The sequence below is a fragment of the Buteo buteo genome, chromosome 9 (genome assembly GCF_964188355.1).
Source record: "Buteo buteo chromosome 9, bButBut1.hap1.1, whole genome shotgun sequence".
NCBI lineage: Eukaryota > Metazoa > Chordata > Aves > Accipitriformes > Accipitridae > Buteo > Buteo buteo.
Window position 1 is genome coordinate 1,010,397 of NC_134179.1, and position 14,181 is coordinate 1,024,577.

The 14,181-nt window shown below is 46.5% G+C and overlaps 1 protein-coding gene across 10 annotated transcripts in view; it reads left to right on the plus strand.

Annotated features, from left to right (window-relative positions):
* Positions 1-14,181, plus strand: part of GRAMD1B (GRAM domain containing 1B) — a 103,731-nt gene that overhangs the window by 74,760 nt on the left and 14,790 nt on the right. For 9 of the 10 annotated variants that reach the window (XR_012651470.1, XR_012651468.1, XR_012651469.1 and 6 more), the window contains 8 exons: positions 7,446-7,530; positions 8,426-8,529; positions 8,687-8,782; positions 9,252-9,332; positions 11,492-11,607; positions 12,095-12,251; positions 12,948-13,137; positions 13,512-13,655. Coding sequence is in view for 7 of the 10 variants with exons in the window: in XM_075034827.1 (XP_074890928.1) it covers positions 7,446-7,530; positions 8,426-8,529; positions 8,687-8,782; positions 9,252-9,332; positions 11,492-11,607; positions 12,095-12,251; positions 12,948-13,137; positions 13,512-13,655 (973 nt within the window). In the remaining 3 variants the exon portion in view is untranslated. Of the gene's footprint in view, positions 1-89; positions 1,546-7,445; positions 7,531-8,425; positions 8,530-8,686; positions 8,783-9,251; positions 9,333-11,491; positions 11,608-12,094; positions 12,252-12,947; positions 13,138-13,511; positions 13,656-14,181 lie in introns of those variants that run through there. The other variant, XM_075034832.1, reaches the window with a different exon arrangement.

Here is a 14,181-nt window from a genome sequence, read left to right on the forward strand (position 1 = left end):
CTGTGGTCTGCTTCTGTGGGTCTCCTGTGTTTTCATGTCCTCTCTATATTATCTTTCTGTTCTCTTGTTTTTCCTCCATACATTTTCAGCATGAGAGACAGTACATCCGGAGAGTAAGCACTGGCTGCATTTTTTTGTGGTTTCCCCCCCCAACTATTTTCCTTTAGAAAACAAAACAAAACCAAACCAAGCCATATTCTAGATAGTAGAGACATTCTGGCCAGATAAAAGCAGCAGTGTGGAAATACAGATGAGCCACAAACTCCAGGAAGGCAGTCAATCCTGCTTGGCAGTATTATTACCATTCAAAATTTGCTAATACATCTCCTTGATATAGTTTCCCTTCTTTGCCAACTCCTTCCAGGCAGGATTTTTCTGGCATTTGGACCATTCTGATTATTCTGTTCCTTTCCCCACTCAGAGCAGCTCTAGAAATGAATTTGTGGGGGCTACCCGTTCACAAAGCCTTACAATTTCCTTTACTCACTTTCCCCCACTTTCATTTTACATAAATTTCACTATGCTCGGAGCAAACACCCTCCACATTGTTCTTTGTGCCAGTTCAGCAGCCCTGGGTGCCAGGCACTGTACAAACACAAACCAAAAATACAGTCCTTGCCTCAAAGAGCACACGGTCCTCAAAGATCCCCAGAGCATCGGTGGTCAGAATGCCAGTTTTCTAACATGGCTTCAGTTTTTGCTGCTTTTAACTGGTCTTTTTGTCCTTGTAGCACTGTATCCCTCTTTGCCAGTTGGAACCCTTCCTTTTCCCTTTCCTGGATTCCTTTTTCTCTACTTTTTCCTTAAGATGCTACCAACTTGTCTTGCCTTGTGTGCTCTCCTTTCGATCCTACCAGTGCTTTTTGGGACTGACATCCCTACCAGATTGAGAAGTGGGAGAAAAGGGTTGAACCAAGGTCATGGATTGCTTTGTCAGACCTGCCCTTTCTTGGTCTTGGTGTGCTTTCTCCACTTTGCTTTCCAGAGGACAAATGCAAACTGGTCCAGGTGCACTATGAAGTTTAGAAAAGAACACCCGTTTGAGAATAAATATATTCAACCTTACAGGGTTTGCTTTGTGTTCATGTCCTCGTGGTGGAAGACCAGACCATCAGTGGGCTGGCTGAGTTCACTAGCAGTCCCCGAGATGTTTCTCATGCCTTTACTGAGGAACCGTAGATATGGAGACTCTGGTTTAGAAGAACCGTTATTCTTACAGAGTAAAACTCAGTTTGTTGGTCAGCTGTGGTTTAGGCCCCACCCATCTATGCTTAGCCATCAGGATGCAGTTGCATGTGTCTGCTTTGGACTTAACCTGTCTGCGCGTTGAATTATTGTTAATTGATTTATTATTTTTAAAATATATATATAAAAAAAAGACGTCAAAAAGAAACTGTCTCCGTAATTTTGTTTATTGAAACAGAGATGTGACTTACTCTGTAGACCTGATGTGCTCAGAGAGGTGGGAAATTGGTGTTTTGCTTCCCCGATGACACGAAGCAGGAGGTCCCACTGGCTGTGGGGGCGGCAGGAACTCCACAAGTTGGTAGAAGAAATTTGTCACCCAGCAGACGTCATCAAAATTAGAGACAGACTGGAGATATTTTGCTGCCAAGGGTAGAAGCTATCTCCTTTGTTCTTTTCCTTCTCTCTGGGCTTTGGGTGAAGGGTCCTGTTTTTGAGCATGGAGGAGCTCTCAGTTTTTGTGTCGTGAGGTCAGTGTACAGCTGAGGCACTGAGCCTAGCAAGTCTGCCATGTTTTTTTCTGCCTACTTCTCTCTCAGTTGGACTGTCGATCCTTCTACTTCCCTGACTGTTCCTAAATTAGGGTGTATGTCTCCAATTTTCTGCAGCATTTCTAGCTGCTACTCTATAGCAAGGCTTGCTTCTATAAATTGCCTCCTGTAGTCCCTGTGCTGGTAAACACCAGGCATTAGGAGAATCTACAGAGCATACTCCCAGAAAAGAGAATAAGATGATCTTGAAAAGTTAGAGCAAACACAGTTGACACCAGGGAAGAGGTGAGATTTACATTTGTCCACGAGATTTTCATTTTGCTATTTAGATCCCAAGGTCTGCCCTACGCTGTTACTCCTTTCCTTTGTGTTTATCTATGCACGTTCCTTTCACCTGCCTTCTCTTTTGCAACCATGCTTGAATTTTTTTCTTCCCATAGTTTCTCCCTATAACTGACCTGAACCACCCCCTCTCCACCTATGTGTAGCATAGCCCCACAGTGGTTAGTGGAGGGGAAAAAAAATTACAGTGAAAAGACGCTAATTGTCTCTTTCAGGTGTTGTGAAATACTGCTAGAAACATTTGCTCTCGTAGTAAGTCTGGAAAGATCAACAGGAGCGCAGTGCTACCTACTTGGTTTTGGAGAGCAAAGTCTGCACTGAGGATTGCACAGAGTGGGACAGGAGCCCTGCACCTGCAGTTCTGCAAACAAATGCTGTGCACACAGGGCAACTTTCAGCTTGGCTTACCAGAGGTGAAAGTCTCAAAAATAAATCCAGTCAAATGCAAACAGGTAGCCACGTAAAGGATAGAGCCTTAGGTTTTCCTCTGGGAAAACTGCTGCAAAAGCCTGTGCAGTAGGAGTTAGGAGGTGGTTGAGAATCCGTGGTGGACTGTGATGCTGTGAAGGGCTTTTCTTTGTAGACACCTTTGAGCAGCGCTTGCAGCTTCTTAAGAACGATGTCAATTGTTCACAAGACTAAATACCCTAAGACATCAGCCTTTGCTGGTCTCGGTGTGCTGTCTGTTTTTTTTTCTTGCAGTATTCTCTTGGAGACCTCATAGGTGCCAAAGTGGAGGGGGAAACTCAGCTGTTGGGAAGCGTAAAGTGTTCCCTATAGAAACAAAGAGAGAGAAATCATGCATCATTTTAGGGAAAACATCAGAAATAGCTTTCCGATGGGTGGCAGCCTGAGTCTGACTCAGCAACAGCAATCGTGTAAACAGGCTTTATTGCAAAAATCCAGGCCCGATGATGAGTTAGCAAGGTGTTGAACCAACAGACTTTTTCTCTGTAAATCAGTGCAATCATCTTTAAGTTGCAGTAACCATTTTGTCAAACTATTTCTGGAGCAACGTTAACTCATTGTCTTTCAGGTATTTTTCATCCCTTCAGACTTTCCGTGATTTTAGGTATACAGATTGCCAGTGCTGGCACAGTTACTGTGGTGCAGAGGCACTAAATTAGAAGCGAGCTTTCGGTGCAAGCTCGTGTGATGATGAACTCAAATCCACTTTCCACCTCAAATGGCCAGTGATTACTCTGAAGCTTCTTCCTCTGCTATTCATTCACTTTTAAAAGGGAAAAGAAAAAAAAAAAAGAAAGGAAAAATACCCAGGACCAGACTGGGTTTGGAAGAAGTGCTGCGCGACAGGTGGCCAGTTTCTTTGCTGGCATAAATCAGCAGAGCAGTCGGGCTGTCAGTGGGGTCTAAACTCTCCCACACAAGCAGGGAATGTGTTCTGTTCTTTTCCAGTAGTTTTCCTGTTCTGTCCAGAAGCAATGTAAATCTTCCCTGAAGAGTTAAGAGCAATTCCATCAGTCATGCAAATCGGATAGGATTTTCCTTCCCCCTTTTCTCTCTGCCTCTTGCCTTCTCTCCTCCTTACCTGTTTTCTGTGACGTGTGCTGTACAGGCCTATACCTTTCTTGGTTCTTCTGTTGTCAGACTTCCCTGTCCTGTCCCCCAGCAACAGTTGCTTTGAATTTCCTGTTGGAGGATTTGTTTGTGTATTAACAGGGAGATCTTACCATGGGGACTCACCCTTTTCCTCTCCATTTTCCCCCACCGAGCCTCTTCTCTCCACCCTTCGCAGTGCCATCCTGTCCCATCTCTCTCTGTTTGCGGTAGAGTTAATGTTTGCTGTCTCCACCTCCAGGTTAGCTCTTCTGATCACTTGTGCCATTCATGTCTGCAAAGGGAGGTGGGTGGGTATGTAGACAGAAGCATCTTGGTGGGTTGTTTTGGGGTTTTTTTTGGAAATAATTCCAAAAGCATTTTCCAGCAAAGAGGGCCATTCAGTAAAGCAATGCAGGTACCTCGCAGCTGTCTGTAATCTTAATTCTTTGTCCTTCCCAGGCTATAGAAGTTTTGTTTATTGTTCCCTCATCTTGGGGTGGCAGATGGATGTTCTGCTTCCTTCTGACAGGGCTAAACGGAGAGAGACCTGTGTGCTGTCTGGCACCAGTAGTGCTTTTGTGGTGCATCTGAGCAGACAGAGCGGTTGTCAGTTCTTACTGTCAGTGAGCAAGCTGCAGTCACTGGCCCTCGAATGAAACAGTGGCTTTGCAGAGGCTTTGTTGGTTGCTTGGTTGGGGTTTTTTTGGTTTTGTTTTTTTGAGATGTGTGCCCGGTTTGTTAGGAAGAACGAGGATTTTACTTCAGTGTACTTGTTTCCACAGACTCAGCATTGTGGCTGAGCAGCACTGGTGTCATGGTGTGAATGTTTACCTGTGCATTTCAACACTTGAGCAGAGAGATGGAGAGGCTGGGGACTAAGGGCGGAGCAATACAGGGAGCTCCAGTGCTCCAGGCAATCTTCCTGGGACCTGCAGGGAGTTAATTTGCTGGAGCCTGAAGGAAGCCCTTGTCCTTCATTTCCAAAATGACCTGACCGATGAATGAAACCTAGAAAGACATGCTTTCTGGCAGGGCTCAGAGATAGGTAGAGGAGTAGCGGAGCCCTTAAGATTTCTAACTCTGTGGGTCTCACATGGCTGATTTCTCATAGCTATATGCTTTAGACTGGTCTCTCCTTACGCCCCTCGCGCCTCCCCCAGCACGACGCTCTGTCCAGCAACTTTCCATTACAGGAAACATCTGCTGGGAGGCAGGGCTGAGCTGGGTTACTGCAGGGCATTGGCCGGCGGAATTACCCAGCTACAGTAACTTAAAGCATGTGCGAGTCATTTTGGTATCTTCCCCCACCCGCTCCTTCCATGAGAAACGTTAGCAAAGACTGAAGCTGCCTTTCAGAGCAGAGAGGGACCAGAGAGGAGAGCCTGAGGCAGACACTGAAGGAATAAGAACAACTGCTTTTCTGGTTTCAAAGGGGAGGAAAAAAAAAAAAAAAGCAGCTGAAGTCTCTGAGCTGTTTACCGTCCTGTTCAGTCCTGGAAACCGCAGCTAGATCTGTGAATTACAGCTGGTCCGGTGGGGTCCTGTCGGTCGGAGCTATTTCAGTTGCTGTCTCTTGCAGTCCTGGGCATCAGGCCTCAGTCGGGACTTGCAGATGCCTTGCACAGACCTGCCTGGGACTGCTCAGGCTGTCGGCACTTTTGCAGTGCTTCTTTAAGGGATGTCCACAACAAGAAGCTGGTGAGACCGGAGCAGAAGAGCACAAAGGTTGCCAGCCAGCACACTTACCCTAATGAGCCACTTTTTCAAAGTCCTCCGGAGGGCAAATCCTCTCTCCGATCTACAGAGACTGCTAGGGCAGACAACCTGAATGTAAGCAGGGCAGTAGGGGAAGGTACGTAAACTTCTGCCAAGCTGCTGTATCTCTTTCGACTTTGAATCTAAACAAGAAGCGGTGACAGCAGGAACAGGAGAAGCGGAGTTTGACTGAGAACACGGGGAGCTGTGCAAGTGTTGAGGGAACGCTATGGATTCCTTGCTGGAGTGTGGAGCTCTCTGGGATCTTGTGCTGGATCAAGAACTGCCATGTCTGCTGTGGGACCTGGAGGAGCTTGTCGACTTATCGCAAGAAAACGTCAGCTGTGGATCAGATGAAATTCCAGCTGTGAGTGTCTCTAAACTGAACTGTGTGTTACTCTAACAGAAGTTCTGGTGCTAAGCAGAAGTGTCTGTTGTAGTACAGGTTTTAGACAGGTCAGAACATCCCTTACTGTGGGGAAGGGAAGGGAGCACCCCTCCACGTGGAAACTCTACTGCTAAGTTGGGTTGCTGTAATACATTGAACCCAAAGCTCAGGGCTGATTATAATCTCTATTCCCCCTCCTTTCCCATCCTGTCTGCTTGTCCCAGGATATCTTGGGCTTGGGCTCTTGCTGGAGCCCGTCTCTGACCAAGATCTTTTCCAGATGTTCAGGCTAGAAGTTTGGTAAGTAAAATTTGTATTTCTGTCATCTGCTGGTTAGGAGATTTTATTCAGAAGTAAGATACTTTCCTTTGGGCCCACAGGACTGGAGCAAATATCTGAAGTGCTGAGTTGATGTTAAAAAAATACTGTTTCTAGTTCATTGAATTGGTGTGAGGAAGAGGGAATGCTTTTGGAGGATGGGGGGTTGTCTGTGTTTCCTGCTTGGATTTGACAGCACTTGACAATTTTGTAAGGCTAATGCTGAATAAACTTCATATTCCTCCCACTTCTGCAACCCCACCAACGCCATTCTCAAACAGGAGCCACCTTCTGTAATCGCTTTGATTTTTGGAGCCCTTGCTGGGAGGCTCTGGGGTGTGCCCACCTTTCTGCTTTGGGAGATTTGTATTGTGCAGCTGGAAGAGATAGGAGAGGCCTGTTGAGAGGAATCGGAGATAGGGAAGAGGTGGTATTCCAAGTTGCTTTGCCTTCCCTACATTTGTGGGAGAAAGAACATGATAGATTTGATGGGAGATGCGGTCCTCCTGAATTTGTACCTGCCTCTGTTTTGGTCAACTATGCCTTCATAGATGTTCTGGCTGTTGGAAGCAGCTGTCAGCATGGGCATGGTGTGTAGGAGGTGGTCTTAACGCTGACAGAGTCATGTTATAGTTTAGTAAACACGAGAGAGAAGCCAGCTCCTGGTCTCCCTCTAGCCAACAGCACTGTTTTCTCTGAGGCCTTCCATGAGGCCAGGTGTCTGCAGAATAAGTGCAAAACATGGCTGAGTCCCTGCGAGAGCCTCCTCTGAGGCCCACAAAAGCATTCTCACTATACCAGTGGGCAGTTGTGTGTTCACTGACTGCCAGGTGGAGCACTCGATGGGGAGAGGAACGGGGATGACTGCATTATTCCCGAGCTCTTCATGACAGCAATCATTCAAGTTCCTCTGGCAAGGCTGCAGCTGTACTAAAAGTGCCTATTTTCTGGGGTTGCTGCACTGTTCCTGGGAGAGCTGGGGATTGGTGGCTAACTGATGCATTGCAAACGGAGCGTGTGTCATGCCTTGTACAGTCTAGGATTCCAGGAAAAGAATTTTCTCCTGCAGCCCCAGCTTCCATGCAGTTCTGTTTTGCTGCCTAGCAGATGTGGGTGTAGCCCTTCTACTCTGTACTTGCTCTTCCAAGTCTCCTCTTCTTCTCACTTAATGCACTAAATCCCAAATCCTCCCGTCTGTGTGTCTGCTGTGATGGGAGCTCCTAGCCTCATGCTTTGTAAGTGCATCTGATCCCCCTTCTCCTTACCAAGGTGGTCCTGTTTTCCCACTCCCATTTCTCTGTACTCATGCCCGCCCCTCTCTTTAACAGGCACTCTGTTATTTGCAGGTGTTGAGTCCGACATACAAACAGCGGAATGAAGATTTCAGGAAACTCTTCAAACAGCTTCCTGACACGGAGCGCCTCATCGTAGGTAAGGTCAGCCCCTTGGTGCAGTGCTCTGTTGTGCTGGCCCATGGTTTAGGGAGGAAATCCAGCATGTGTGCATGCAGCATTTTTCTTCTTCAAAGAGGTTGCCACCAAGGAACAAGCCCATTGTGTCTTTCTTGTGCACAGACGGAACCCCTTCTCACCATTTCTAATGGGTTTCATTTGTTTTGCTTCAGGGAGAGCAATGCTGACTTGCATCAGCTATGGCTCTGTTCGCTTGTGATTTGAGGAGCATGTTTTCGTCTGCAGTGCTCCCCCAAACCTGACGGTGTGTTAGTGGTTGAGCTCTTTCCTCCTTTGGGCAGGGTTGCATGTCTCAACATGCATACTGAGCTTCCCTTTTTTCTAACATCCCCGATGCTCCCTATTTACACATGACTGCCCTTCCCATATCCATTTAGGCTTTGGCCTTGCAGCTGATTAGTGACTGCCTAGTGCTGCATCTGTTCTTTTATCTTACGTAACTGGTTGTCTCATGCCAGGTCTCATCCTGTTGAAAGACGCACATCCTAGCAGAGGAATAGAAATTGTTTAGGGTGCTTAAACTGGGAGAAAATGAACAATGGCACTGGAAGGCGAAAAGGAAGAGACAGATTAAAATCTGGAAAATAGTACATAGGGTGCTGCAGAATGACCGGCTAATAAGGCAAGATCGTCAGTCAGTAAGAGAGACTGTCTGTGACGTGTCCTTGGGAGGAATCATAACCTAGTGGACAGAGCAGCAGCTGTGGCTCAGTTCCTTCTGGCTCTGCCTTTGACTTTCTGCAGGATTGTGTCGAGTAGCTTCTTCTCTTGATGCTGCTGCTTATTGTCACCTTTAGGCTGTCCTGTCTTCTGGTTTTGGTGCTCCTAAATTATCATCTGTTGTCCACCCACAGATTACTCATGTGCGCTACAAAGAGACATTCTCCTGCAGGGCCGCCTCTACCTCTCTGAAAACTGGATCTGCTTTTACAGCAACATCTTCCGTTGGGAGACACTGGTAAGGCTGTCAGACTGCTGCATTGAGCATGTGTTTTATGTCAGCGTATTTGCTGACACTGCTTTAAGAGCACTCTTTCCGTTGTCTTTCTCATCAGTGTCTCTCTTTACCTGTGTTCTTTTTCTGCCTTCCCCTTTCTGCATGGCTCTGACTGTAGCTGACAGTTCGCTTGAAGGATATCTGCTCGATGACCAAGGAAAAAACAGCACGGCTCATTCCTAATGCCATCCAAGTTTGCACTGACACTGAAAAGGTACATCCCTGAAGCCTCTGCCTCTGGGGCCACCCCTTATGGCTGGCAGGAGCAGGGGAATATGTGTGTTGCGGGATTTTTCCAAACTGACTGCTTGTGCTACCTGGGGCCTCGGAGGAAGCACCAAGGGAAAAGGGCAGGGTGCAGAGCTTCTGTAGACCTTGGGCCAAGTCTGGAACACGCGTAGCTTGGACGTGGGGTGTGGGGCCAGGTAGAATATCCGGCTTATATAGTAGCACATCTCCAACGGAACTGTTTCTGTGCTCAGATTCGTTCCCTGGGTGGGAGGCACTCGGCCTCTCCGTGAGCTTCAGTCCGTGCCCAAGAACTGAGCAGCTGTGCTGTAATGGCTTGCTCAGTCCTTCTGTGAACTGTAGCTAGAAAGTGATCCAAACAGCCTTGTCTCTTCTTCTTCCCTTTTTGGGGGCCTTTTCTGAACTGATTTTTGTCTCCATCTCTTCCCATTCAGCACTTTTTTACTTCCTTTGGGGCTCGAGACAGGACGTACATGATGATGTTCAGACTCTGGCAGAATGCTCTCCTTGACAAGGTACAGAGACCAGCTCCTCAGTGTTGGGGTGGGATGAAAGGGAGATGATGCATATATGCAGAAGCATAATACCTGTGACTAATATATATGCATAAAAAGACACAGGGACAGTAAGCACATGTGTTTAGTCAGAGCAGGTACATAACTGCAGGTGCAGTTCTCTCTTTTGGCGTGGAATTCTGTCTACGTACAGACATGTCTTGCACACACAGTAGATGCCACTTTGCCTCTGGTGAAGGTGTGGAAGCGCGCATCTCAGGAAGGAGTTTTTTTGAGGTCTGTAATTCAAGTGAAACAGCCCAGAAGAAAGCAGTTCCAAATGCAACAGAAATAGCTCACTGCACAGGCAAAGCTTTTAGTAACTCTGTGCTTCGGAAGCGTAGAGTTCAAGATAAGGACAGAAAAAGAGCATGTGTTCAGGGCATCCCAAAACCAAACAAGAACAATGGTGGGTGTGGGGTGCACTGGATAAGGACTCAGTGGGTTGGATTCTAAAATAAAGCAGGGATGTGCACCTGCTACGCCAGAGGCCCCATATATCCTATATTTGATCTGTTCCACAGTCCATTGAGTATTTCTGGCCTCACTGCAGGAGTAAGACACATGAACTGATGTTACAGTGCTACCAGCATTTCGAGATGTTCTGGCTTGAGTTCGTACCATGCTGGAAAGCTTAAGTAATCAAGCACCCAGAATACCCTCTCCTGAAAACGGGGGTAGTATTTAGTATGCAAAAGGATCACTTTGCATTGGGCAGCTTGTGTTGCTACCATATGCTGTAATTTGATCAGCCTTTTGAAGTTCCTAACAAAATTCAGTGCCCTTGGTTTCAAGGTCAAAGCAAATTGGAACTGAGAGGTGGAGTGATAAAGACGGAAAACACTTCCAGAGCTCTTTTTCCAAATGTAGGTAGGATCCATGCCTGGCAAGAGAGAGGGAGAAAGAACCTAGTCCATTTTTCCTGATAAGACATGTGAATTGGAGTGCACGTGGGAAGAAGGTGAAACAGAGTTAGACATTTTTCTGGATAAAAGTTTCTCATTTGAGGTATTTTTCCCATGCTTTTGATTGCTACTTTTGGAAGCTAGATTAAAAATTTCCTGCATTATCCTGTGCAGTAACTATGGGAAAAAGTTCAAGCCAGCAACTCAGAAAAAGTTCACTAGATTTGTTTTCCCTCATTACCAAGAAATCTTTGTCATCAGTCATAAATTTCTCATGGGTAAAAATCCATCCCCTTTCATCCCTGTACCACATATTTAAATCACAAGTTCTCCTGCCCCATTTCTTAAGAACCTCAGAATGCAGTCATATGGTAATCAACTGACCTGCATCCCTAAAATGCTGGGCTTTTGTGAATGGTCTTGATAATTAATTTTGTCTTTCTAACTGGAGGTATATACAAGCTTTTCACAGTAGTATCTGGTGAGACAAAGTCTTTTTGATTTTAAACTGCAACAGGAAATGTTTTTCTTAGTTGCTGTTTTAGATTGTTTTTCCTGCAGCTGTAATTCTTTAGGCAGCTTTAATTTAAACAAACTTGGGGGGGGGGGGAACCATAAGGCATTGGGGTTTGGTGTAGTAGGAGACATTAAATGAAGGCACAGCAGAAGAGGCGGGGAAAATGTGTGAAGGGAAGTGCAGGTTTACTGTGCTTACATTATTACATGCATAGCATTGTAGTAAGCGGGAAATCTTATTTTGTGTGCTGCTCTGGGTGTAGCCTCATGTTGGCTTTCTGATAGTCTTAAGTAACACGAGATTGTGGCATGGAAAAATAACCCAAGTCAGATTTTAGGGCAGAATCTGGGCTGACGGTGAAGGCTTACTTGGCGAAAGGGCCTCTTATTGCTTGATGGGTGCAATCTCTAAGGCAGCTTGGCCTGACAATATAGGGATTCGTACTCCCGCAGCCCTTAGCCAGTGTGGAGCTGGGCCAGCCTGCTAGTAACACAAACAATCCACCTTGTAGCATCACTGGAATTCAGAAGAGGTAAGCCTGCCGGAAGGCTCTCGCCTCCCACCAGAGGCTGTGTCAGAATCTCTCGCTTCTTTCAGGGCAAGGAATGTAATACTCCTGACAATGGTAGTTCCAAAAATTCATTATATTTTAGTATTCTCAGGTGAAAATGTATGCTGTTCTCTGTTCCCTCTTTTAGCCTCTCTGTCCAAAGGAGCTCTGGCACTTTGTCCACCAGTGTTATGGGAATGAGCTGGGTCTGACCAGTGATGATGAAGACTACGTGCCTCCTGATGATGACTTCAACACAATGGGGTGAGTGAGGAGGAGTAAAATCTGCCTGTGATGAAGAAAAGATGGCCTCAGGAGAGCAGGAGTCCTGATATGTTGCATACCTTAAACTGCTGATTGTCCCTGGTGAGAGATTCTGGGTTCTGGCCAAACGTTTGCCCTTAAACGTGCAATGTCTAAAAACCTGAAAGCGTACCATTTCCTCAGGGAAGTCGGTAGGGACTGAAATGCCTGCCTCTCTACTTGCTGAGCTAGATGAGCAATTTTGTAAGTGCCAAAGCATCCCAGTCACAAGGCCAGTCAGCGTGTTACATGGCCAGAAAGTGCTGATGCTTGTCAGTCTGTTATAAACACTGGAAAAGTTTGGGCTTGATCTTCCCTGCGCTGAGCTGTTTCTGCTTCCGGTCAGACTGGAAACTTCTATGAAGTATTCTTACTTGCTCTGTGTGTCCAGTTGTAGCTGTACTGAGAGGGGTAAACATAAAAACCTGTGTTCTCTGTGGCGTCTCAGCTACTGTGAAGAAATCCCCGTGGAAGAGAATGAAGTCAATGACAGCTCCTCAAAAAGCAGCATGGAGGCCAAGCCAGAAGCTAGCCCTCAGCTGCCAAAGAAATCTGTCACTGCCAGCACATTGACATCTACGGGAAGCAGTGAAGCGCCAGCCTCGGTAAGTGTTCTTCTTCCTCTGTTGCAGTGGGAGCAGTAATCCTTTTCTCTGGGATCCAGCTGGTAGTCCTTGAATGTATGAGGTAACTGTTAACCCTGCAGCTCCTCTTCCACTGCAGCTGACCTCAGTCCTCGAGTCAGTGATATCTGTGAGCATGGCATTGGGCCAAGAAAAAGGGAGCAAAGCGTACCTGTCCTAAAGGCCAGTAGACGGGGACTCGGCAGCAAGTGCATTGTCCTTTCTATACTTTTAGATGAAAAGAAGTGGAGTGTTAGAGATAAAAGAGTTATGATTTCTTCTCTGCCTTAGGTTGTTCCCTAGAAAACAGTGTGTGCCCTCATAGCGTTACGGCAGAGGAGACCTTGTTTAGATAAAACCTCAGACTTTCCTAGCTGTACAGGGCTTGTTTGGGAGCAAAACCGGTATTGTGTGCTTGTCTGAACAAACAGAAAGCCTTGTGTATGTCCCAGGCTTGACCTGTATGTGGTTCTTTGAGAGGAGGTGATCTAATAAGTCCATGTGTTTTACAAACACCGTATGGCAACCTTCCTCCTCTCTCTATTATTTAATTTCCAGACATGTTGAGGCCAAATGTTCAAAGATATGAAGATTGGCCCATAGATGTAAAGTTTTCAGAAATAACCCCCAATTTCCAGGTGCTGATCTTGCCCTCATTATGCTCTCTCCTTGCTGCAGTTTGATGGAGTGCTACCAGAAGAGGAGGAGGCAGTGGCGGAGAGTCCTGTGGAGAAAGACCTTGGCATTGCAAATATCATGGGAGAGAAGATAGAGATCATTGGCCCTGTGAACTCCCCTTCCCTAGACTTCAACGACAACGAAGACATTCCCACTGAGCTCAGTGACTCGTCAGAGACCCATGATGAAGGTATGCTGGGAAGGGCCGTTCCATTGGTGATGTTTTCAGCCTTCTCCTGACCTTTCCAGTGAGGGACTGGAGTGGCAAATACTGCATTCCTTTTCTGGACCCTAAGCGTTCAGAAGATGGAAAGAATTCCCATTCTGGGCCACAGAAGGCAAATGTGTTGGGGTGTTTGGAAGGCTGTCCCTAAAATTACCTATGTAGTTAATTACCCATTCCAACTATTGTCCTGGGATCAGTTGAGGAAAAGGGTTAGAAGTACCTCCTTTGGGTTCCTTCTTTGCAAAGTAAAATATGAAGGTCCTGGTACTGTGAAAGCACAGCCTCTGATATTGGCACGAAGGATCATGGCTGGGGCTTGCGGGCCTGTTTCCCCACAGGGGAAGTCCAAGCCTTTTACGAGGATCTGAACGGCCGTCAGTATGTGAATGAAGTGTTCAACTTCAGCGTGGACAAACTGTACGACTTGCTTTTCACGGACTCCCAGTTCCAGAGGGACTTCATGGAACAGCGCCGGTTCTCTGGTAAGCGGCTGGTAGCAAAGCCTGGTCACTGATGGACGCTGCGAGGTGCAGAAGCCTGTACAGAAGGAAGGTTTTGGCACATGCTTTGGAGGTGTAACTTTGCCTGATGATAGAAGGATTGGGTAAAGTTCTGAGCAGACCTTGGGATAGCTGTAGTCTGTATTGTCAGTAATCAAAAGCAGGTAGAATCAGCCTCGTTTGGCTATCTAGTTCTATTTTCTAAGAGCCAGGTCTCAGTTTATGGAATAAGCAGGCTCTTTCATTTTTTAACATCAGCTAAGGCCTGATCCTGTGGTCAAGGCTTAACAGTGTGGGGAAAAAGCTCTTCTACTTCCACACCAGACATTGGGACAGACTGTGCAGTTGACAGTGCAAAGAGAGTGTCCCGTGGCATGCTGTAGTCCTCCTTTCCCTGTAACTGTAGTTTTGCTGAAGGAGGTATGTCTCCAGCCTCTCCCCTTTCCCTGCACTTGAAAGAGGGGAAAATATTCACATTTAGTACAGGAGGCCTTTCTTTCACACTTGG